Consider the following 26366-nt stretch of genomic DNA (forward strand, 5'->3'; position numbering starts at 1 on the left):
TTCGAATGATCTAATGCGACTCCTGCAAGAGATGGTATCATTACAGATGCGTCCATGTGAAACGTGCTCCTCGAGGTAATTGGCACTGCAGTGCTTGTTAGGCTCACAAACTCTGTGAGGTCCTATCGAGACGCAGTGCGGCAATCGGGCGATGCTATCTGATTCTTAATCCTAGCGATTATCAATCAGTTACAGTTAATCACGAGACCACATACACGGAGGGCATATATATGTTGCTTTGTGCACTTTTGACTATGAACGCGAAAAGAAAGGTCTGGATGGACACGGGGAAAGCGTTCATTGAACACTGGTCTCTGTTGTCCATCCTATAATCCTTCTAATCCGCGTTCATTCAAAATGCAAACACGAGACGCAGCTTGACGCCGGTGGGCCTTCGGGCCACCGATTATCAATCAGTTAGTTAACCACGAGACCACAATAACAGGTAGGCATATATATATGTTGGTTATGTGTGCACGTTTGATTATATGAACGCGAAGAGAAAGTTTTAGATGGACGCAGGAACAGTATTAATTGAACACTGTTTATCCGCTTTCATTCAAAATTTAAAGGGACAGTCGCATCGACCACAGATCGATTCCGAAACCACAGTGAAATCAGATTCCCCGTCCTTCACTGACCATGACTCCAAAAGTCCCATCCCGATCGACGGAATACTTTTTGCATAATTCGTGTGTAAACGGCGCTACAGCAGACGACGGATGCGGGCGCCGAGCGGAACTCCCTGCTGAGACTCTTTAGCAACGTCACGAGGAATCTGACCAATAAGAACGCGGCGAGCCAGAGGAGTCCCCGCGGCTTGCTGCTTGCACGAGCAAGGTCAGGGAGACGAAGGCGAAGGCACATACGGAGATGGCGGACTCGGACCGCGGAAGTGGCGAATCGTGCTGTTCAAATGCCTTTAATAATAGCTCCCGTGACGAATATACATGTTTGATGACGGCCCATATTCGACGGATCCGCTCCCTCTGCAAGTCGCTGGTGATGTACGTGCCGCAGCTGCGTTAGCGCAACAGAACGAGCCTCAGGACCACTGCTTTAGGTACGTTCATGATTAGAGTGCTCAATACTTGATCCCGTGACATTCACTACGACGCAGGAAACAATCCAAGTGTTTGTGCGGCGTCTGTGCTCCCCAGGAACCCGATGAGTAGCTATATGCTGCAGTGCTGGTGAAGTGGCAGAGTTGTGCAATGACGGCGAAGTACAGTGTGTGTAAGCACGCATCACACTTTGTTCCCAGCTCTTTGTCTTCGGCCAGAACTTCTGGTGGTGTATCCACCGCAGTATTGCAGCGACAATCACAGTCTTCGCCAACTGTACCCACAATAGATCGGCACGTTGAGCCATCCTTATTTTCGTAGTTGTCGTCGTCGTTTGCACACACGACGAATGCCCAATGAAAGTTACGAAGGCTCTAACCAGCTGTGCAACTCAAGGGCCTGGTTAGAATTAGAATGATTGTCAGGAGATTAACTGTGCTACGTGTTTAGGAAAGTGTCCTTTCTTTTTACAGCTACGTCAGGTTCACTGCTTATTGTGTGTTTACAAGCTGAGTTTGGAGACCGAGAAACAGACGAGAGATACCTGGGTGTGTCGTCCGCATGATTCGCCAACGTTTTTCCATCCCGGTCGTATCAGGGCAATCATCTTTAGTGTGCCTCATTTCCTCAAACAAATTTTGATACCTGTCATTGATCCCATTTTTTTTGCACCACTGTTTTGAAAACATTTTTCAATGCTGTAACTTCAGAGATCCTTGGCAGAGCATTACCTCTTGTCTATGTATTATAATAATTATTATAATGACAGGCGGTAAGTTATGTAAATTGAATAAATCTTTGTGTTGACTGAGTGTTGACCATTCAAGAGCCATTGCACAAGTCCACATTCAACTCTCCATGCACAGATATTCATTATTTGCTATGCACAGACAGTTATCAGCGTGCACCACACTGGCAATGTCACTCGGGACCTGAAGCGAGGACTCACAAAAAAACAAAACAAACAAAAAAAAACTGCTTCGTAAGTACTTCAATTGCAATGAAAATCTGGAATTGTGTGTTCTTTACATTTCTGGACGGTTTCATGAACTTCGGGTAATTAACATGGGGTATACGAGTTCCACCTTGACTTACCTTTTCCAAACGCACAATCTTCACCGAGAACCTCAATCTTGGGGTGGTGTTGCAAAAAAAAATTGGGGCTGCGGTTAGATTATAACAGTGGTACACAGGAAAAAGAACTCGGGGTGTTGTGGGGGACCTGGATCGATCTTTGGGCACAACCAAGTGTAAAATTGTGGAAGGGTTAGTACATCCTGAAATGACCCCATTGCCTCAGACCCCACTACTGGAATAATGCACCTCTCTTTTACGGGTAGAGTTTGTGTCAATCCAAGTTGCACTTGCATGATGTTCTCATCCAGGTACACATTATCGGTGAAATGCGAGGAGCATACACGGACAGCATGAACACTCCTTGCTTCACCTGGATACCCGCTAATGATGTAGCCGCTTCCAACTTTTGCTTCGTCTGGGGTCTGCCTGTAGCTGTACCCTAGGCGTGCGAAATCAAACATTGAGATTTTCGAAGGAAGCTTTCCTGGAGTCAGGAACGCTGCGTCGGTTTCCAAACGACATCTCACGCGAAGGATGCAAGCGTAGAGATTCTCCCGATTCACAAAGAGCATCCGCTTCACTTGAAAGTGTCACATGTGAATTCGGGCGACGTGCAGGAAAAAAACCAAGCTGCCCCAGACGACAGCGGCCTTCACCGCGGATTAGCCAGATTCCACCTTGCGTCACGCGATGTTGTTGGCACTGGCGCTTTCGAGGATGAAAACGAAACCGGATCTTTTAAATTCGATTCCTCATCACCCGGGCGGTTTTGGAAAAAGAAAATTTGGCAAATAGCTCGTGGTAGTGTACCGAACACATTGGTATTGGATTCGTAACCATGGTTCCGGATGCGACAGTCCCTTTAAACAAGAGACGCAGCGTGGCGCCGGCGGGTTCTTGCAATAGGGCGCCATATATGCTGTCTGATTAACTAATTCCACAGATTACCAATCAGTTATTTAATCACGAGGCGACTAAAGGAGGGCGTATGGGTTATATACATGTGCAATTTTGATTATGAACGCGAAGAGAAAGGTCTGGATGGGCACGGGGACAGCGTTCTTCGAACATTGCTCTCCGTTGTCCATCCTATCTAAATCCTTCTAATCCGTGTCCATTCAAAATGCAATCACGAGAAGCAGCCTGGTGCCGGCGGGCCTTTGGGTTCTTGCAATAGGGCGCCATATGCTGTCTGATTATTAATCCTAGCGATTACCAATCAGTTATTTAATCACGAGGCGACTAAAGGAGGGCGTGTGGGTTACATACATGTGCAATTTTGATTATGAACGCGAAGAGAAAGGTCTAGATGGGCACGGGACAGCGGGTTCATAATTTCAAACTGACCAATGAGCGCTCGCATACCGGGGGGCGGCCGCAGGAGCGAATGGGCTGGCGGTAGAGAGTGACGGCAGAGAACTCGCGCTTCGACGTAAAAATTTTGACGTTTCATGAGCTTTGGTGACGCAAAAAGCTCGCAGACCCTCACTTTAGTCCGCAAAGGAACTCGCGAGTTTCATCCCCTTGGCGGAACTAACACCGAAATGTAAATACATAAATATGTTTCATAAACCCGGAACGACAACTGTTGGACACAAGCACTACTACTCAACGTTCTCAAGCACACAAGGAGGAATTGAGTGATATATAAGATCGAGAGATGGATTCACATACTTTTATTTTCGCAAAAGTGACCGGCCACGCCTCTCCTTTACCCTGCATGCGCGCTCCAAGCAAGAGGGCGTGGAAACTCGCTCAGTCACTTCTTGGAACTATAGGTTCCCTTAGGCGGACACAAAAAGGCGTGCTTGCATCCCACAGGGAAGGGTACGAGTATACAAGTGTACAAGTGTGAATGTACAGGTATACTAAAAACAGCGTGGCAGCAACAACTACACAACTTGGAGTTGTTCCTAGTGCAAGCATGGTGGCTGCCAGGCCACTGCATGCGCCACTGGTACACCGGAAAGCATCGCTGTGACAGATATGTCCTTGCCGAAAAGCACGTGGTCGCACTTCAATTCAATGAGTCACTCCCGTGACATCGTGCACGTAATTGTAATCGAAAAATATTTTGACACTACGCAGAAAAAATGAAAAAAGGTAAAGAAAACGTAAAAAAATGGTTTTACGAGACTACAAGCTATGCAACCTTGGCTTTTTATAACAAGGGGTGTCAGGAGTAATGTCTCCAAGTAATCGATTACTTTGAGACCAAACAACCCACATGGTTGGGGAAGACAAAACTAACTGCCCTCTGCAAATTCCACGACAGCTGTCTTATCTCTAGGATTTGTTCCGCAACGCCTGTAGCGTATTTTCGACTCCACAGTCCTCTCTCCATTCATGTGGACTATATTTCCTTAATCCGTCCTGTATATACAGTATGTCGAACTGTAGGAAGTGCCATGAACGTGAGAAGTCATGTGTGGAAGCCCCAACTGGGATTCATTTCTCTTTGTCACCAGACGACATAGGCAGAGAACACAGAACTCTTGACCCTGATAACCTATTGCAACTCTTGGGCACTGATGAGCTCCTGTTAGTATTGTACGGAGTACTGTCGATGTCACAATGATGTCGACGATTTACAATGACTTGTCGCCGTGGTCTGAGTTATCTGGCGTGCTCAGAACAGTCGAGAGAAAGGACAGCAACAACACCTTGTTCAAATGCCTGATGTGCCTTCCCAAAAACAACAACAAAAAATCATTATCGCCTTATCTGTACTTTGCAGCTTGAAGTGCGCTTCTGTTTGTACTTTTCCTCTCAGATATCAAAAGTACGTCTCAAAGTAACGAATTACTTTAATGTGACGGTAATTTGATTTTGTAACGGTAAAAATTACTGTTCTCGAAAAACGTACACAAGTTTGCTTGATTGGGTGACGCACTTCCCGTGCACTGTAGAGTCTGCACCGAAAGCTTCTTCTTTTATGTGGTGAACGTGCCCAGACTCGAAAATCTTCTACCCTTTGGCAATGTTGCTGGCATGGACGTGCTATTCAATGTCACGAACTTTCTCAAAGCCGCAACAAAGAACGACAGATATCATTTCTCTACTTCGCTACGCGACGCACTCAATGGTGACACGCTTCATTTCTGGACGCTAAAGGTAGCAACGCCAAGATTTCCCCGAGTGGGCACAACATGCTGAATACACTGACGCGCCTGGGAAGCGCATTTCGCCTCTTCGTGGGTGTTTAGTATTACGAATTTCATTTCATTTCATTTATTTCACCTTAAATGCCCTTGCGGGTTTTACATAAGGGAGTGGAGTCAATTGCACTCACTCAATTCCACTCACTAACTCGCGTGATGTTTATGTATTATTTCATCGCTACCCGTTACTCGCGCGCTGTTTCTTTTTTTCTCTTTTTTTAGGTGTGTGTGTGTACCAGTAGTTCCATCTCAAATCGAAAAATCCAGTACACTTTATGTCTCGAATGAAGGGGAAAAATATATATGTTGAAGTCATCGGTGGGTTAGGAGAAATAAACGTTTTAGAATTATCTGCCCTGTGCGGTTCGGGAAATAGGAGAGGAGGAAAAAACTGCTTCTTAGAGGACGATGTCGTCGCGCGCAGGTTTGAGCCTTCCTACAAGGCTATTTCTCGTGGAATTGTAGTAATTTCTTGATCTGGCTTTAGACCACCTAGGGCACAATAGGCTCTGCCGACACAGCACTGTCAATTCAGGAGCCTATTGTGCCCTAGGTGGTCTAAAGCCAGATCAAAAAATTACTGCAATGCGACAATAACTAGCCTTGTAGGGAGCGCTGAAACCAGCGCGCGACGTTTTCCCCCCTTTTCTATTTCCCGAATCGCGCTGCTCCCCCACGGCGTCAGTCGTGCGTTGTCCACCTCAGTGAAGCCGACAACGGTGAGCCCTTTCGCCATCATCACCACCACCACCCACCAACAGCGCAGCGCAGATAATTCCGAAAGCGTTTATTTCTCCGAACTCACCGATGGCTTCAACATATATTTTTTCCCGTTCATTCGAGACATCAAGTGTATCGGATTGTTCGATTTTAGATGGAACTAGCATATGCTCGTGTTCGTGAGGGATGAGCATGCCTTGAGTGATTTCTTCTTTCTGCCAGGTACAAGGGACGACAGTCTGATCAGTTGTGGAACGATCGACATGGAGGACAAGCAAAGTGGTGAGTGTTCCACATCACTTAAAACCAAAGCAGAAGACATCCTTGTGTACCTTCTTTGTATATCCCCAATCCAACGAAGCAATCTCACCAATGTGCGGGACGACTGCAAGAAGCTGTACAGGCACAGCTTCTTTGCGTACATAACTTGTTTAGGTCCACTGCGTCAGTATAAGTACGACGTATCTGCTTCTTTTTTCGGTGTCTCGCTTGATTCTTGTGTGCACTCTTACACATGCTTGTGGGTTTTCTTCGTGTCTTTTTCCTCTGACACATGGGCGCCGCTAGGATTTTACCCAGGGGGAGGGGGGGGGGCTATGGGTGCCGCGAGTGCAGGGCGGGAGCAGAGGTGTTCCGGCTGGTGCTCAAGGTAGGGGATATTCCTCTAGTTCTGGGTGTCGAATGCGCCCGCAACTATATTGTTTTGGCTCAGTAACCCTATGCTTCGGAATTTTTATGTTTTGCCGTTTCTCGGTAACGCAATCCCTTGTCCGTGCCAAGGCTCGCTCCTGGTTTTTTGTTTCATACTACGTTTGCCGTCGCCACTCTTGCTGCCCTTTCCGTCAGCGATGATCTCATTTCTGTTGATTTTGCAAAAACGAGAAGACACGGTGAAACAGCAGTGCCCAGTTATCACAAATTGACAATACCAAGTGGTGGTTTATTTTCAGCAGATATGAACTTCAGTATCAGTATAGACGATAATTATCTACCCTCACTCCCTAAGTCCTACACTCTTTAAACATAAACTGTAGGCGCCTTTGCTTTTCTCGCGCAAAAGAGTTGACAACGTTTTTCCCAAATGCGTTGTCGCCACTCACTTTTTCGCGATGAACCGTTAATCATACAGAAGGCGTTTAGCCGGTCCTCCGTCATTGTGGAACCGAGCCAGGTTTTTACCTTCCGCAGAGTGCTGAAAAACCGTACCACGGTACATGTTGTTGCAGGCCAACACCATGAAAGAAAAGTGTGTTGCTCCCAATACGAGCTGACCCCAGATGGACATTGTTCATCGTCGTTAAATGTGCTGGGGAATAAGGGATGAAATGCTTTGTTTGCAAGGTGCTGAACCGTGTTTACGCTGTCTGGCGAATTAGATATCGACGTTCCCACGACAGGATTTATCTGGTGCGTCCTTGGCGGCCGGAATCGTCATAATAATCCGAGACGGACATAGCGTCTGAAGAGACAAGAGACAAGGAGGCTAATCATTGTACTAATTGGATAATTGTACTAATACTGGATACTGCGTACTCAGGAAGATGAATATCCTCAGTCAGCATAATGTACAGCAGGTCATGCCACTCACCTGTAACTGCTCACATGAAAAGCCAGTCATATTAACGAGGAACAGAAAGTTCGTTACCCACCGCACTGAGCTAACCACGTAAAAAAAGAAACGAAAGAAAACGTGATGGTGTTCAAACGACCATGTTAGATGGGCCAGGGAGCCTAGGGCCAGGGGGGGGGGCAACTGCCCCCTTGCCCCCCCTCCCCCTGACGGCGCCCCTGCTCTGAGGCCTAATTTTTTTTTCATGGCGGTTCTTGTTCCCCTGACGCTATGGTGTCTCAAGTACGCGTTGTTTCCACTTTGGTCACTGGAGAAGCTGCAAAAGATTACCCAAATACGCTCGACGAATGCAGCGCATGGCAGCTAGAAGGCGATGAAATAAGGGTGAGCAGGCAAGCGAGCTGGTGAAGGTTCGACGAAGGCATACCTTGTGCTTGAGGGACGATAACGCACGAAGAAGCAGACAAGACGAGGCTCAAAGAGCCTCGTCTTGTCTACTTTTTCGTGTGTTATCGTCCCTCAAGCTCAAGGTATGCCTTCGTCGAGCTAGAAAGTGTTGGATGCGAGCGGTTGAGTAGTTCAATGATAAAGCCCGTAGCATTGAGCGACGCCTCTACGTAAAATCTGATATCCTACTGGGAATCACCATCAGATTATCTACGAGAGCTGTTTTTATGACAAAAATATCTTCCAGAGGCAAACTCTCACCTTGTTGAAGACAGTACGCCTCTAAAGTGTCACGGCAAGACGGCGATATCGAACTTGAGATATAAATGGAGCGTAAACACTCGCGCAGGACTGCCGTAATCATGCAATGAACGCCTCCTCAAATGTATTCTTTTCTAGGTGACCTTCTTCAGGCGTGCAGAGCCCTGGAGAATTAGCCGAAGTTAGAGTGCTCCGCTATTTAAGCAGGTGTGCTGGTCCAACCGTAGCATAATATCCATGGGAACCTGCAGTATGCGGACAAGGCAGGGCGATCTGTGAATATCTGGCTCGCCACGAATATTTGTACGAGGCTTTCTTGCGACAAGAGTAACAACATCAAAAAGATTAGTAACATTAAGCGATGCATCAGCATTATGCTGAATAGTTTAAGAGTCGAACTGAGATTTGTTAATTTGACAGTTAAAAACGCATATTTTAATACTAATACAGTAACACCTTGAAACCGCGTATTATAACACGTAATACAATACATATATATAATACATTGCCAATACGGAAATGTATATTCCTTTAGAGCTTACCTTTAGAAAACACCATGCACATGCAACAATTATATAAGTACCTAAATTTCCTAATACACAATTCCACAATACAAGTGGGAATTGCACAATAGGTGTTAGGTGCTTCCACACAAATTGTCTTTAAAGAAGGTAAGAACTCCTACATGCAGCTATTTGGACACGGTTGTAATATTATAATGATGATGATGATGATGATGATTGAATTTTATTAGACCAGCTGTCGTGGCATAGTGGTCAGGATGATCGCTTTCCACGCCGAGACTGGGAGGTGACACGGGTTCGAATCCTGTCACCGGCTGTGTTGCCTGAGGTTTTCTCTGGGTTTCCCGAAGACATTCCAGACGAAATTCTACACAGCTCCTCTTGAAGTCGGCCCAGGACGCTTACTAATCCCCATTGTCCCCTACCCTTTCCTGCTGTCCTCTCCCTCCATCTGTCCACGTCTCTACGCCGCTCATAGCCACAGTTTCTACACGGCGTAGGCACGGAATAAAAAAAAAAAGAATTTTATTGGTGCAAAAGCAACTCAGGCTACGGGTGTAACATCGTTCTTCCAAACCGCATAATTATATTTACACGTTCTTGTTACAATACGTTTCCTTCCTAGCGGGTGCGCGCGTTAATAGAAAAAACGCATTTTTCTCGGGATACGGGCCACAAAAAGGTACTGCCATTCACATCCTCTACCCATTCCTACGTCATTTGAAGAATTGTAGCACACAGTCATAGCGAACGCGAAGATGCAGATAACGTCATCTGCTCTAGGTCAGTGAGTAGTGTAGGACCAGTGAGAGAATGTGACGAGATCACGCGAAGTGGTAATGCAGCCTAAAATGCTGGACAGAAAATCTTGGACCGTGCAATGCACATGTGCTCGTCATCGGTTTGACACGCCTTGTTTTTTTACGATGTGGTGCAGTTCACTTTCTTCTGCCTCTGACGATGACGACAACACATATTTAGGGCATAGTAGGCATTTCATCCACAAAGAACGCGGACACCTTTCTTTATGCACACGGTTTTTGCGATAAAGCCTGGAGTATGAATATAAGAAGATAAGTGCTTACGTTGAAAAACAGTGGCGGAGCGACCGAACGGGGAACCGACAAGGTATATATATAAACAGGTAGCGAAACTCCCATAGGGCCATGCGTCTTCAGATGGCGTCATGATAGAGACTGTTAGCGCCATCCATCCGTTGCGCGGACTACTACTCTTGTAAATAAATGACGTCTCATATGACGTCAGCAGCATGAATAATAAGTAGTGCATAATTAGCCATGGCACGTTTGCATTCGCGTACTTCGTTTGCGTTGTATACCCTTCCCCTTTTCCTTACCGAACCATACTAGTCACCCAGGACAGCAATACCAGACGAGAACAGAGAGGAATAAATCACATCAGGTTTAATGATACATATCAGTTCGAAATACATAGAGTTATTACAGGTTTTGACGAAGGGTACGTGATAACCACAAATAAACAAGAAGTTTCACTTAATGTCCATTCCTAACCTAGACTTACACGTTCACGTAGTGATTAGCTGTTTGTATTTCTTCAACGAGTGGTCATAATGGGTCCGTTGCAAAAAACATGGCATTGTTGGTGCACAGCTGATTCGCTAACACTCACGCTATCATGGCCGGTCTTGCATGACGAAGCCTTTTTTTTCTCGGGGCCACGAACACGGGATCCATAGCACTTATCTGTTCACACGCGTTAATCTTGGCCTACAGCTTCGAAATGTGAACGTCGCTTCCTGTTTAATCCAAAAAGTGTACGAACTCCGCATTAGAATGCACGGGTACACGCCACGGATAAAAGAATGCACGGACAAACGAGCGTACTGCTGCACATGCGCAGTGGAGCAGGATACGGAAACGTACTCAGGTGGTAGATGATTTCGTATATGTGTACTAGTGGTGCAACAGATAGCTTTTCCTATACTTAAATTATGAATAAACTATTAGTTTATACAAGACCCATGCGCGCGTCGCAAATATTTTTTGTTTACGACCGTACCTGTGCTACCAACAGCCAGGATCGCTCGTGTCACGGAGACGACAGTGTTGCCGGGTCAGATTTGTTTTTTTTTTTTCCTGGCTTTCGCTACCTGGGTAAATTTACCTTGGAACCTAGTCGAGGTAACTGGATTGCATTGGTTGGATACGGACCTATGGGATTCATCTACACAAAAGGTGTCACAGCCAACAAGTTAAAATCGCCATTCCTACCGACACAGTCGGCGTGCCAGGTTGGTAGAGTTCATAGCCCCTTTAACACGATTTTCTCCAAAAAAGAAATATTCAAGTTCTAGTGTGTTCGGTCTAAGCCCCTGTTTTGTTCTGTTCCACTGTTCTGTTCCAAATCTGTTCCACTAGAGCAGGTGAATACAAGTTGCTGTTTACCTTGAGCGGGCACTCTTCGCGATATGAAAGAGTCCGTCATCCATAAAATAGTGCAAAAGGAACGAAATTTCCCCGTTTCGCCGTTTGTAATTAAAACGTGTATAAACGTGCCAATTTCGAGGTTCCTCTTTCCTTCCTCCGAAACGTGGAAAAAAGTCAAGGGCACGTCACCCCCAGCGCATCGAATTGTCGAAGGAAATTTGCGGGAACTGCTCCCTTCCGCAATAGTTTGTCCAGTCAACGCAGTACGGGGGGAGCTCCGACTTGGCTGTGACGCGTAGCGATACACCTCGCCGGGGCGCATGTCATATGCGTATTCTGCTGGAGTCCTGCACGGGCCCGCGTCCCCGACCTGGGTCGGCAAAAGACGCCAGCACAGAGGGCCGAGACGACAAACATGTTTCCGAGAGTCAGGACTGACGGGGTCCCTCAGCTAATTGCAGACAATTAGTCGAGATCATCGCGTGCTTGCGTTCTTCCTGTCCATATATTTGCAAAAACAAGCAAGGGATACCGCATTATGTGCATCATTCGATCCTGTGTAACATCCTCAAAGCCATTTACATTGTTTCTGACTCGTCACGTACTTCACGAACACGTTCGCAAAACTTGGCGAGAGGGGTAAAGACTGGAAGGAGTTTGTCGACAGCATCCTCTACCCCGTAAAAACTTGTAGTGTAACGGTAACGCGCTTCCCCGTGTGCGTTCTGGATTTGTCAACAACAATAAATGAAGAAGTGGTGATGACATGGGATCTTTCCCCGTGGTACCAACAGGACCCTACCTCACTTCACAGTGGTTAATATGAGAGGATGAATTATGGTGAAAGTGGCTTGAATGTAAGCAAAAAGAGAGCGAAGAGCCCGGCACTGATGCGCAGGGGAGTTCCATGGGCCAAGTACTTTGGACAAGCTGAATGGCCTATGGTCAAGAAGTGTTGGCGTCGAAGCACCCGGCGTTCACACGTCTACCGGTCGCAGTCCTCGATGATATGGATGGTCGTAACTGGGGTGTGGCAAGCTAGGCACAGTGCCATGTTACTGTAATCCAGCTTAACACGGAACACAGGGGTGAAGGGACGTTGAGTCGTAGACGGCGCAGGAGTGTCATAAAGCTGCGAGGGAAGCCACCTGGCATCCTAAATGATCATGACGGGCCCACTGCATGGAGGAGAGACCATTGAGTAATGTCATGGGGGCCATTGCTGGCGGGCCAAGGGTAACACCAACGCAGACAAATAGAAGCGCCTGTCTCCGTTGGAGAGGATAATGGGGATGGCTTTGCAGATACGGTGGGCCGCAGCCGCCGCCGAATATGCCTCTTCGTTACCCTGAATGCCAGTGTGGCCGGGGACCCACAGTAGGCCTGTTCGCCGAGAACCTTGAGCAACGTCAGGATACTAACTACCACAGGGGCCAACGAGCCGCGGATGCACACACATGCAAACACACACATCGTCCGTATATATGGAGAGATTTACTCTACTCGGTACATTCCTTGAGGTCAACCATGACAATATTTAGTACCCATGACTTGAAAACCAGAGACGAGGCAGGGACGATAACAGACAAACACAAACACGGTCTCAAAGTCTGTTATCGTCCCTACCTCGTCTCGGGTTTTCAAGTCATGGATCGTCACCACTAGCTCGCTTGCTACCTAACTTTCCTTCCTTTAACATTTAATAATAACAGGCTTGGGACACTTCATTTAGGGACACCCTGCAGTACAGCGGTCTTCTCTGTGCCACCCTCGCCTCTTCTGTCAAATAATTTCCTTTGGCTCAGGAAGTCGAATATCCATGCAAGCGCTTTCGCAGGCACTTGAGACCGGAGCAACGCATGAAGAACACCGGGGTGACTTACGGTGTTATACGCCCGCTTGACGTCCATGAAGATAGCCATCACGATTTGCTCCGGGCTTTCGCTTCCTCAACAGCAGAGACGAAATCCATCAACGACTCCCTCCATAGAACTACGATGCCTTCTTCTCTCTGATCTTCAGATCTGATCTGATGAAACAGATCTTCTCTCAAGCCTGTGCAACACCATGCGCTCTAGGACTTTGCCTAGGCAGCTGGTAAGGCTGACATGTCGAAAAGACGTCAGATCGAAGGGCTGTTTTCCCGGTTTCAGTATGGGGACCACTAGCGCCTCCTTCCACTGAGCAGAGACTTGTCCATCCCTCCATGATTTGTTGTAGATCTCTAAGAGGATCAAAAGGCAGGTGTCATTCAGGTTACGGAGCGTAGCATAGGTGACCAAGTCCGGACCAGGTGACGACTTCTTCCAAGAAAACGCATCCGTCTTGATCTCTGCAAACGGGAAGTCTGCATCCATGTCGGGGTCAGATGATGGAGGAGCTTGGTTAATAGCGCGCTGTAGCTGCAAAACGTGTTCCTGCAAGCCTGAACATTTCGCTGCCTCGGAACTCGCTGCTATGGTCTTGCAAAATTGGCATGCGACTTCCTTCTCGAGAGAGACAGAGATCGTAGGGGGGGGGGGGATTCTTCGCTGGAGGAACCTCCCTGAAACTTTGAGCAACGCGCCATACCGTCCCAGTACTGGTAAAAGGGGTCAGAGACGCACAGAACTGACGCCATCTACGTACATCCACGGCCTTCAGGGCCTTTTGTACCGTTACGTTCGCACGACGTGCATCCTGAACATCCATGAGTTGGCCAGATTGCCGAGCCTTTCGCTCCGCCCGTCTCCTATAAGCACGCCAAAGCTCCACCACTGGATCAGTACCTGCATGAGCAGCAGCGACCTTAGCAGCCATGGCGGGCGACGTTAGGCACCGCACAATGAGATCAGTAATTTCGTCTGCTGACATTCCCACCTGCGCATCTTTCTTGCTCAGGTTGCGAAAGACTGTCAATTGGTCAACCGAGCGATCCTGTGGCCTGCACCGGGAGCATACCTGGAATACGAAAGGAATATGGGGAGATGTCGCTGCCTCTGCCATCCAAATCCGTACTCCAAGTGACATGTGGAAAAACATCTCTGGAGCAGAGCGACACGTCTTGTGCGGCCGTCGAGAAGTCTCGACGCAGGAATGTTGGAGACCCATCATTCAAGACACAGAGGTCAAGATGTTCAATGACGTCGCACCACCCCTTGCCATACCATCGCGATAACGGCTTCCCCACATGGGATGGTGCGCGTTTATCTCCCCAACTACAGGCTGGGGATCACCCAATCCACCAAGAGCCGACCGCAAGTCATGCATTGTCACCGGGCCTGACGGCGGGGCATACCTACTAAGAACAGACAATGAACAGCTGACAGACAGCTGAACTCTGCAATGCACAAGGTCGAACGTTAGTGGCCCCACCGGGTGTATCTGCGTTGCAGTCAAATATCACCGCACACAGAGCACTGTTCTCCACACTGACACCCCGGGTTGACCAAAAACATTGTAGCCACTAAGACGAAAGTCCGACTTCACACATGCTTCCCTGATGGCCATAAAGGGAGTCTGATATTTCAACAGAAACAACTTGAGGTCCGGTAGCTTCGTGCGCAGACCACGCGCATTCCATAGAAGGAGAGTAGCCCGCCTATACAGATGTCCTATGCCTCGCTGTCAGCAGCCTTTCAGTCGCAAGCACGGCCTGCACCTCTGGGAGACCCGCAGCACCCGGAAAAGCTGCCAAAAGTCTCTTTAGAACCGTTATGACCAAGGGAAGTAGCACCGCTGTCGAGTCATCACGACTCGTTGCCATTCGGCTTGGTTGTTGTAGCTGGGCCGGCGTCACTCGGCTCCTACGTGTACACATCTGGGGTACCGCGGCCCGCTCTGCGACCGCAGCATAGGACTCGCGCAAAGGAGACGACGACGGGAAAGGAGTCCGAGCATCCAGCTCCAGCATGGGCTCTAGTTTGCGGTGCAGAGACCGCTGAGTCTGACCTGGGGTAGGTTTTCTCTTGCGCCGCTGCACCGCAGCAGTCGTTTGCTGTTTACACAGCGCTGCTGCAACCGGGTCATCGTTGCTACTGCTGACCACAGGACGGCCTACGCTGGGGAGTACACCCGCCTGGAAGCGCTGGATCGCCGATCTCTTCCAAGGACACCGAGAATGTGAGGCCGTATGTGATCCATCACAGTTTGAGCACTTTGGCTCACGCCGCGCAGTACAATCCAGAAGGGTGTGCGAACCTGAGCAGATCTTGCATCGTGTGGGCCAGCGACAATTGCGCGCGAAATGACCGAAACGCTGGCAGTTATAGCATTGGACTGGGCCATCCACGTATTCGTAAACGTCATGTGCGCCAAATCCCAAGTGCACCTTGTCGGGAAGCTTCAGGGTGGGGTTAAACGTAAGGATAACGCTCCGAATAGGAATGTAACTGTGGATACCGTCTTCTTGCTAAACATGACGGACTGCCGGCGAGCAGAGATGACGCCTTCTTGCTCCAGGTATAAGGCAAGGTCGGCGTTGTCATAGTCGAGAGGGACATCACAGATCTTCCCCATATTCGTCACGTAGGAAGACGGGATTGAGACAGATACCGCAATCCCCGCTACAAGCTGAAGCGCCAAAAGGTTCGATACAGCTCCCTCAGACTTCACAAAAACACACAAGCTGCCATCCTTGATTATGCGATGCGATGGTGGGGGATTGCCTCTTGCGCAGCAGTTCAGACGTCTCTAGCCACATCGTTTGGGCTTACTTTCCAGAAGGAACGGCTGACGTCGACGGGTTTGGACAGCACGGGTATTCCTTTTGGCCGATTCTTTCTACATGTGACCAACGTAAAGCGGTGCGCCGTCGCATCATCTTCCCGGGGTTGTACGGGATCGTGGTCTCCGACCAGTCATGGTGCGAAAACTCAGGATTAAGAGAACCACTTGCCTCTGCCATCTGACAATCAGTACAAGTTGCGCCGAGCGAACTTGCAGCAGGTGGATTTGCACAAGTTGGACTTACAGGGGGATGACGCCTAACAGGGGATCGACTTCTGGATCTCCATAAGTCTCTTACCTGCCTTGCCGTAGCTCCCCAGTCAACCACGAAATGTAGAATCAACGTTGAAATAACATTGCAAATCTACAACGCCATTGTAGAATCTGCGATAGCGTGCAACGTAGATTCTACGTAGAAAACGTCCGGTCAAAAACACGTAGAATCAACTATAATTTTATAACCCTATTTCTACGTTAACTATCGTTTTTTCTACGTTGATAGAACGTTCATGAAATGTTGTGAATTACTGTTTATTCTACGTTGTCTATTGCTACTTTTTCCTACTATGCGACTTTAGTGCTCCACTTCTGCTGGCAAAAAGCGCAGGTATCCGCAAACCTAATTTTGTCCAAACACAATAGTACAAATGTGTAATAGTGAGTATTCAATAAGATAATGAGGGGCATGACCGTTTATGTGCTCGTTTATTAATATCTTTGATCAATTAGTGAAACATGCACAAAAAAGATAATAACTGATAATGGTCATAGTAATAATAATCACATGAATGGTCGCTATGCCTCTTCGGAACGGTCATCCCTGAAAGATAACCAATAGCACATTGTCATTCCATCTAGTGGGACGCCAGCTCAAACACTGCCCTAAACAGAGGTCAAAAACAGACACTCTGCAACGAGTAGGAACACATGCATGACAGTGTCTTACCGCAGCTCCTTTCGGAGTATAGATGGTGTGATGCCGAGGCAGCTTCATCACTGGCAGGTCCAAGAGATGTCTTCGTCTTCTGGTTTATGCCCTGCTCTTCATTGTTGTAGAGACACCAGGTCCATTACACATGTGTGAGGCTGTCAATGGACGAAATCAGACGCAGTTCAAGCCTTCTGACAACTGTCACTGAAGCTATTAGTTAATAAAAAACTACAAAAGCGACACTAGCTCACTGAAAAACCAGGTTAACGGTTATACAAAAAACAAGGAACCTTGGAGAACAGCGCGGTCAGATGTAAAAACGTAACTCATTTCCTTTGCCAAACTTATCTATACTTACCAGACTGTTCATAGAATAGGCCACCGCTGCTTTCATCACACCCAGTTCCTGATATCACAAGCTCCTATAAAATAGCACATATGAATCGAAGAGATCTGAAGAAATATATCTGCATTTTACAACTTGTAACATCTGAAAAAACTGCGTTACGTGCTGTCTGAACGCGCGACTTCAACAATGGAGTAAAGCTCCGTTGCAGACTGACGTCGACACTGGGACGGCATTTCTGCAACCATATCGTACTAAACACAGAGAGCATTAAACGTTACCCCAGTAGAATCTCATCAGAATATATTTAATAACCACCCGGATACACCAAACTACATATCACACACGCACATCACACACAGTCCCACAGTTCGCATAAATTCGTCAGTGATATGCAACCAGATTCTGCAGGCAAGGAAAACGCAAACAAATAAGGCTGCTTTCTTCGGATACTAATATGTGTGCTCCACACCTCTACCACATGTGATCGTTGAGAAAACAAGAATGCACAAATCTTAAATAAGGCAAAAGGAAGAAAGAACACTCACCCGTGAAACTTGAAAGCCGGAGAACAAAGGAAGCTGCCTCTCGCGCACTATGGCATTCGCTGTTACGCTCAACATAGTTGTTCACCGCATTGGCCAGTACTGCCTCGATGCTCCAGAGATGGCACAACAAAATACGCATGATGCTGAAGCTCTAAAGACCTTTCCGTGTGACAAAATGCAATGTCCATCCTGCCCAACTGCCACGGCGACGCGATCCGATGTGCCTCACCACTCGCCAGCATAGACTGTTTGAAACGGCGGTTGGAGAATGGCGATGGCGATGAGGCAGACGTGGTTGCGCTCGGCTCGCGCTTGTTGGGAAATTGATTTCTTGTTATATTCCTCTACCTCCGTGACCGATCATTATATGGCGTGGAAAAGGAAAAATATGTTTTTGTCATTGTTCACTGAATACGTGCGATTGGTGACGAGTCGTTTACAAATATGGTTAAAAAATTTATGGCTATGAGGGTATAAAATAAATAAATATTATTATTAATAACAGCATGTGTGATAAAAATACCACGTCTTACAGGTCTTACTCTACACGCCAACGGCAGAATAGAATGTAGGAATAAAATACAATGAGAAACAACTGGATGCGCACTGAAGAAGCAACGACGTTTCCACTCCTGATAAAGGTTGACAATATGTTGAAGGTACAATGTAGAATCAGCGAAAATATTTGCTCCGTATATCTACAGTTGAGTGGCTCATGGAAAATCAACGTTTTGCTTTACGTTCACAATTCACCATTGACCAGGTACTCTTGAAACAGCGTTGATTCAGTGGTATGATTCTACATTCAACATTGTTCAACATTAGTCAACATTAGACAATGTAGATTCTACGTCCCACCAACAGTCGGTGTTGACTGGGTCGCGGGGTGTCTCGCCTGCGCTTCATAGGAGGCTGAAGAATCCGCAGGTCAAGGGTGGACCGAAGGAACGCGTTAACGGTGCAGTAGGAATATTTCAGAACTAAGCCTAGTTTACAGCTTGAGCGATAGAAAGCGACATCCGTGCTTAGCGCGAGCAAGCACGCATTTGATTTGGTCTCGTACTGTTCTGATGTTAAACTGACAGTTCTGGTATATCTGCGGCTGTGTCTTCTCTTCTTATACATTTACGTTTAAATTTGTTTGATAAGCGCTATAGAAACACGTACGTCACGGTTCGAAATAGTAGGCTGGGATCTACGCGCTGAGTCATCGGCCCGAGCATGACTCTATTCACTGGGCCATCGGGCCGTGCCGAATGAGAACATGACGGTCTCTGCCCGGGCCGTGCCATTCTTCGATGCGCCCGGACCGGGTCGGGCCCGGAAATGTCGGTATGTGCAGGGCCCTCTATTCTGCGGCCGAAGCTTTCGGTAATATCGCCATGCATGGTAACAGGAACAGAATCGGCCAGTCAACATGACCAAACGCACAAATTATACACAACTCTCGACAAACGAAACTTTACAAAGCGGCTACGAAGTCACCGCAGGAAGCTGTAGCAGCTGCGAGAAGAGCAGCGTAGATCAGATTTCAGATCCGTGCGCAACAGAAGCTAGAACAGTGCTGGGACGGTTATAATAGCACTGTTATGTGACTTTGAACTCCATCTCTTGTATTATGTGTTCCACAATGCTATTAATGCAAAAAATCCGGTTCCTAGCGAGACATATTAAAAAAAAATCCATACGTCATCTCCATTGGCAGATGATATCTTGTCATTACGGCTTATCCATTCGTCATTTTGACGTGAAACTCCTCATTACACGCACCTCACAACTAGGGCATATAGCGAAATAGCGCGAACGTTCTGTTCTCCCTGCGTTGCATTGCGAGTGTATTCGAAATAATGAGCATTGAGTGCAGAATATACCTGCTTCGAGTAGCCTATGACACTTCCTTAGAGCCGCCCTTGAAAAGTTCAGATTCCACTTCGAATCACGACAAAAAAGTAGTGTTTAGGATTGTGGGGAATAATGAGACCTTCCTCCTCCCTTTTCAGCGGTTCAAACTGGAGAGAAATGGCAAAAAATGGGCAGGTTCATAACTCATATCTAAAATTGATAAACCGACAAATATTCGACAACCGATCAGTCGATATCAACCTACAGACTTGATATGTTAGCAAAGACCATAGCATCCTTCAGACCTAAAAATTCGTACAAAAAGAAAAGAAAAATAACATGGTTGATCCATCGGTGGATCCGAAGCAAAAGCGTTAGCATTAAAACTTAAAAACTATTTGCGAACTCCTTCACAACGCTATACAGACCGTCACAAACGCACACAACCTTTCACACGACCCTACACAAAGCTAGCTCAAGACAGCATTTGCAGCCGAACGAGCCTTTCGAGTCACTCCGATTGAGTTTGGCGCGCCATCTCGCAGCCTTCTTTCGCCGCCGCTCGTTCGCGCAGCTTTCACCCAAGGCAGACCCACGCAAGGACTTCTGAACCTGTCGACGCCCACAACTGCACTGCGGAGTGCCGACGCCAGGGGAAGAAAGTGTAGTATATTTCTATGGTTGGGAAAAACTCACGTGACTTCCAGCGTTGGCCCTATCGTTGGGCGACAGCAGAGTAGCTTTTTGCTTTGCTTTTTTTAATCTCCCTTGGTGACCTGTGACGCTGCCGATGCTTTCACTTTCTCATTCTCTTCTATCCCTCTCCCACGCTTTTGGGGTTAAGGACGGTTGTGGATTTTCGTTCGCGTGGAGTGAAATAAATAACAAAACGCGGAAGGCGTTGGCTGTTTCCGTTACACAAGGTGCTTTATTCTTTGGGATAGGTATTTCCAAATCATATATATGCACTCTGCGTTCCTGATGTGTCCTCATAAGTTGTGCCGGTGCCTCCCGATAACGTTTAGCGAACAATATGACGGATCCCCCACGTCAATCAAGGTATAAGACGCATAATTTACTGTGCTTTACTAAGTCATCTTTGGTAAAGACGTCTTATTCGTGCTGTGTCATGAAAGCACACGTACTTCCTGCTCCGATGCCTGAAATAATCGTGAAACACATCATCGTCAATTGCAAGTGAACTCGCAGTTCCATCTTGACGACCCTTTGCCATGTTGACGGGATATAGTGCGTGATGGTGCAGTTCCCAGAGGATGTCTGAAAGCTCTGTAAAAATGGGGCCCCCATTGTCGTATATTTAAAGGGAACTTTCCCACTAAGAGAGGCCTAAAAAAGTGTCTCGACATGCCAATCAAACTTTAACGTTTTTCCTTCGCTGCTTTTTTTCATGGAGACCACCATGACTCCAGAATTTTCGCAAAAAATGTCGCCGTAGCTTCGAACGGCGAAGTGAGAATTTTGTGACAACATTGTTTCATAAATCACATATATTTTTATCCGTAAGTGCATATGATCTTGTAGTTATCTTGTAATTTGCCTTGAGACTACGCTTCACCATCGATGTTTACGTGAAAAAAAGTGTGTTCTGTAAGGCCTAGTATAGACAAAGATCGGTAGGAAATAGGAAGAATGGCCCTGCGTATGCCTAAAAGCTTGCAGTGTATGGCAGACTTTTATCCGTATGCACATCATTTCCCGTTCATGGTTTCTGTTATGTTTCATAATTAAAACATAGCACTGACTATACATGGTGTTTCACTTAAGAGTGACCCTTAATTAGTATAGAATGTACTTGAGATCAAAATTAGAAAGTTCCTGCGTCATACCTGTGTTTTTTGCCGCACGAGCAGGTGGTTTCCATCAGTGCACCTCATTAACTTATCTAAGTAGCTTAAATGAAGCAAAAAAAATTCTCAAGGAAAGGCAACTTTTTTGCGCTAATTAGAAAGGCCATGGTCACAACACCCCATTTCAGTCACAATTACAGTATCTTTCACAATCTTTCCACAAATATTCGACATCCGAAACCTTGTCATCTCTGCAAGCGCGCTTTCGGATTTCGCAGCGCCGGGACTATCGTCTCTGCCCAAAGACACTCCCACTGCGCATGGAAACAGCATGAGAAAACAGAAGAAAAAAGGGAGGGCGGGGACCGGATGAAATCACTTATTTGGCCTTCACAAGCTTATCTCTTTGCAGCCATGAGTAACTGATAGTCAGCGAAGTCATAAAGCATGATCGACAGAAGCGAATTGCGATGACAAGCTCGTGGTGCGTAAGACCCAAGGCAAGGAGAGCATTTGCCTGCTGTCCTTGTCTCGGGTTTTACTTCCCAGTCATAAAGCATAACGGATTGGACCTGGCTTCAGGGTAATTTCTCCGGACGAGGCCCCTTGACGAGCGACGGTTATTCAGGCAGTTTTTACGTGTTATCGGGTGTCAAAATTTTATGGGAAGATCGTGAAAGACTCTGTAATTGTGACTGAAATTGGGTGTTGTGGCAGGAGCTTTCTAATTGGCGCAAAAAAGTTTCATTGAGATTTTTTAGTTTAATTAAGCTAATTAGACAAATTAATGAGATACATTGATGGAAACCACCTGTTTAGGCGGCAAAAACTTTCACAAGTATGACGCAGAGCTTTCTAATCTTTATCTCAAAGTACATTTCTATAATAAATAGGGGTTCACTCTTAGTTGAAACACCCTGTATGTTCCATCAAGCGGGTCCAGTAGCCGATCAGTTCTGCTGTTCTGCATCCCTCCTATCTAACCCTCTAAATCCAGGTAGCGTCGACAAAACTGACCACAAAATCGGAGCCTCATTAGGTTGGCAAGTCGCTAGAGAATATCCGTTCCGATCTAATCCACTTCAGTTTCCCGTCAGTGGTGGTGCTCAGTAAAAACAAGTGAAATATAGTTTCGGATGCAAGTAATAATACGGAACCGTATTTCAGCTCCTCATGGGCAGAGAGCCAAAAAGTGTGCTGAGCTACAGGTATAGACAGGTCTCATTAATGGCGAGACACCCAGTTTCTTACAGACGTCCCTGGAGGCACAGGGGGTAGAGTCTCCGTGGTGCCCGGGAAAGCACCCACCGGAAATTGCTTAAAGTGACTGTTACATCCGTCGCAGTAGATTCCGAAACGATAGTGCCTCTTTACTTCACGTTCGTCAGTGACAATAACGCCGAAAAATCCGACGCGGGTTACTGGAGTTGTTCCTGTGCAGGTTTATGTAACACATAGGAAGAGCAGGCATATATTGAGAATATTCCGGCATTACCGCTCTGGAAATAGGAGAAAACGTCACTTGAACAAGGCCAATCAGTGGCGGCCTTTGGCAAGAACAAATCCAGTCAGAGAGTGGCTGTACGGCTCTTGGCAACCGACCGGTGCGGGAGGAACGGCGTCTGCTGGTCGCAGGAATCTGTGATCGGCTTGTGCAGTGTGTCTCTGTTTAGCGTCGGACGTTCTCGTACAGCCAGGAGCGTAACATGTGCTCAACGCGACATGGTCGCCTCAGAGCTCACACTAGTAGGCGAAGGTCGGCGTATTTACCGTTCAATTTTCACTTAGTATGCGAAGACGAAGCAGACGACGTCGGAGACAATCGCCAGCGCTGCAATTCCATTCGTGTGACTGGGTGACGTCATCATTGGGTTACTCTTGCTGGGCTTCCTTAGCTTCAGAGGCAGTTCCAATCTCGCAAACTCCTCTATGTAATATGTAAGCCTTTTCCAGAAGAGAAACTTGCCCAACTTGACTGCGAAGCAGCGGCGAATGTTACCGTATATCTCGCATACACGCGTGTACGGTTGCCATAGACTCTATCGAAGGCGTCGTTTCGCAACTTACATTTACGAAAGTCACATAGCGTTAGTGCATAGCTGTGTTGTTATTGCGCTCAGCGTCGTGGACACGTTGAGCTCTTCGTAGATATGCCATTTTGGTGCATCGTCCCATCACTGTGTCTCACGTCGCTCCTTCTTTTTGGTTTCAGATTTGTCATCTCCTCTTCTGATGACGTGTTTTCTGCTTCAGAAGTTCATTGTTGACGTCAGTCTTATGTCGTTCGCTTCTTTCCTGTTGGATTATTCAGATATCAGCCAAGGTTGCCCCACAATACGCCAGCTCTTTTAAACGTTTTTAGTTTGTTCCTCAATGCATTAAGTTTATTATAGAGCATTGCCCTCGTTGTGATTCTATTCTTTCAAAGCCTCACGACAGAATTCGTTTCGACAATGTTAGAAATACTGCATACTTCATTGGCCTCAGTATGGAACCAGCAATTACCTACAAAATAAGAATAGCAAGAAAATAAGGTCGCAGTGGTCTTCCAGTTTCCTTTGGAGGTAAAGTGAATGGGCATATGAAGACCATCTCTGGAGCGAGGCGGACACAACCAGCTCCAGCTAATCAAATCATCATTTAATATTATGCATAATCAGTTTTGGCCAGTGAATAGTTTCAAGAAATATATTAATTTTACTGAAGAAAAGACGGTTGAGGTGGTCGGTCTCCACTGGCGCGCGGAGTAGCAAACAGGACTTCGGTGAGGTTATGGTGGCGTTGAATTTCCGAGCGACCTGCCTGCCGTCGTGGCGGTGTTTTGAAGACGCACCGGCGGACAAACCTCCATCAATTTTAATTATGGATGATTGGGAACAGAAAGTGTGTACTTATTGGAATTGTGAGTCATACTACTGTTAATAAAAAAAAAACGCAAAGCAAAAGACGAAATGGTCGGATTTGAAATTACCGAACACCGACCTAAGCCAGCGAGACACTGTTAGGTGCAGATAGGGTCCAAAGGAAATGAGGTTTCATGTTTATGATATTATATCACGCAGTATATCGTGTCCATTTGGTAATCATTTGTATTACAACGGTTGCAGAATGTCATGCGGACGAAATTCCCAGAGGAGAAAGAGGAAGCCGTCCCGAAAGGTGAGTGAAGATCAATTAACCCAGAACAACGTTTTAACGAAGCAAGAGCGCCAAGTTAACGAAAGGGCAAGTAAGCTGTTGTAGGGGCACAGTAAGCCCTAGCAGTAGTCGACATGACGCTAGGCACAAATGCTGCTCCGCCACGAAAATACAAGTCGAAACACGCAATCGTACATTCATTTCCCAAAATTTGTCAACGACGTGCGCTGTCTGGACAGTTATATCAGTAAGTGATGCTGTCCCACCACCCGCTGTGAGGGACTGATCTTTTTAGCAGTCGTGTCGTATGATAAGGGCGCAAGTGCATTTTACTAATTTATTTTCTGCGTATGACAACTAATACACGTAGCGGTGGTTTAGCTTTCTTGTGTTAAGGGAATGTAGCACAATTGCGTCCCCACAATCACCAACATTCATGTAGTGAGAAACTGGTAGCTTTCCAGTTGTATCTGTTTTGTTTTTCAGTATGTACCTCCCCCCATTTTTTGTGGGGTCTGCTTATTGTAAACTTTCTCTCTCTCTGTATATATATATTTATATACTTGTATACGCGAACTTTACACCTTGTACCTGATGAAGAGTGGTCCCCCACGCGAAATCTTGTATATATTAAACTAAGAAAGCTTCAGTGTTGCTTTTTGTCGACATTTCTTATCGGACTTTACTTCCCCTGTTTTCACCGAGATTCTGTGTTAAGGGAACAAATACTTTACTAAACCTGAGTTCTTGAACACTGAACCTGATCTAAACACTGAACACTGAACTGATCTACCAACATGTTAAGAATAGCTGACGCATGGCACGGTGCAAAAATCCTAGGCATAGTAAATTGCGGTCCTGTGCAGTATGAAACGTCAATGAATACACAAGATAAGAATCCAAGTGATCACCTACAAATTAGCAATGTACATGACTAGGTATGATGTACAAAGTGATACATGATCACTCTCAAATTCTCAACACCCTGTTCGGTGCAAATGCGGTGTAATTTGGGTCTAAACGTTACACCCTGTGCGGGAAAAAGTTTGCATGGTGGTTGTTGGATGGGTGTAATATTTACAGAGATCGACCTTGCGGATGCATGTACTGCTACTGGTGCGAAAAGGGTGCAATTGAGCAAAATGTTTATCTTTGGCGTACATAGTAAATGAATGTCCTGTACGCCGAGTCTTAGTTTTCCCTCATAGCCTGTAAGAAACGCATATGATATTTTGATTACTTCAGTGTTTTGTGCATGTGTGCAAATTAAACTGAGACACCTCACCTTCGTTTTCACTTGAAAGCGAGCAGGGGTGTCTACTTTGCAGAACAACAACACCTTTACTTTTAAGGTGAGGAATGGGGAGTTTCCCAATCCCTGGTAGTGATGAGGGGATTGAAATAATGCGCGCCATCACAATAAAGATCGCAGTCCGACTGTGTCAAAAAATGACGCAAGAGCTTTGAGGGCAGAGCGTTGGTGGGCTGTATTTGGCCAGGGGCCAAGCAATTTTGTAAGAGGGAGGGAGCGAGAGTTCAGGTGATTCAGAGACCCGACAGTGCTGTTCAGGAACGCTGGTAACAATGTTGTGGTAGCAATGTAGCAGGGCTGTGGGCAATGAAAAAGAACGTGCTCGAGATCCTCTAGAGCTGCGTCTCCCAAACTTCTCATTGTGTCGGATCGCCCAAAACCACTGAGAATTCATTCGAGGACCTCTGTTAAGTTCGGTAGATACAGGCAAGAGACGTGAAGAAATAAAGAAGGAAAAACAAACAAACACAAGGGAAGGCAGTATATTTCTGCCTTCTCATAT

The 26366-nt window shown here is 46.6% G+C and overlaps 1 protein-coding gene and 1 long non-coding RNA gene across 2 annotated transcripts in view; both read left to right on the top strand.

The window, feature by feature from the left end:
- LOC135392813 (caspase-7-like) overlaps positions 1-26366 on the top strand; it is a 98574-nt gene that overhangs the window by 10914 nt on the left and 61294 nt on the right. The window contains exons 2-3 of the mRNA XM_064623524.1: positions 6245-6304; positions 24522-24573. Coding sequence (XP_064479594.1) covers positions 6286-6304; positions 24522-24573 — 71 coding nt within the window. The 5' untranslated portion in view covers positions 6245-6285. The remainder of the gene's footprint in view (positions 1-6244; positions 6305-24521; positions 24574-26366) is intronic.
- Positions 883-1595, top strand: LOC135374607 (uncharacterized). The gene is made up of 3 exons (XR_010417026.1): positions 883-1063; positions 1121-1232; positions 1538-1595. It is a non-coding gene; the product is annotated as an uncharacterized LOC135374607 (long non-coding RNA).

Source organism: Ornithodoros turicata, chromosome 1, assembly GCF_037126465.1.
Source record: "Ornithodoros turicata isolate Travis chromosome 1, ASM3712646v1, whole genome shotgun sequence".
In the NCBI taxonomy this organism is placed as follows: Eukaryota; Metazoa; Arthropoda; class Arachnida; order Ixodida; family Argasidae; genus Ornithodoros; species Ornithodoros turicata.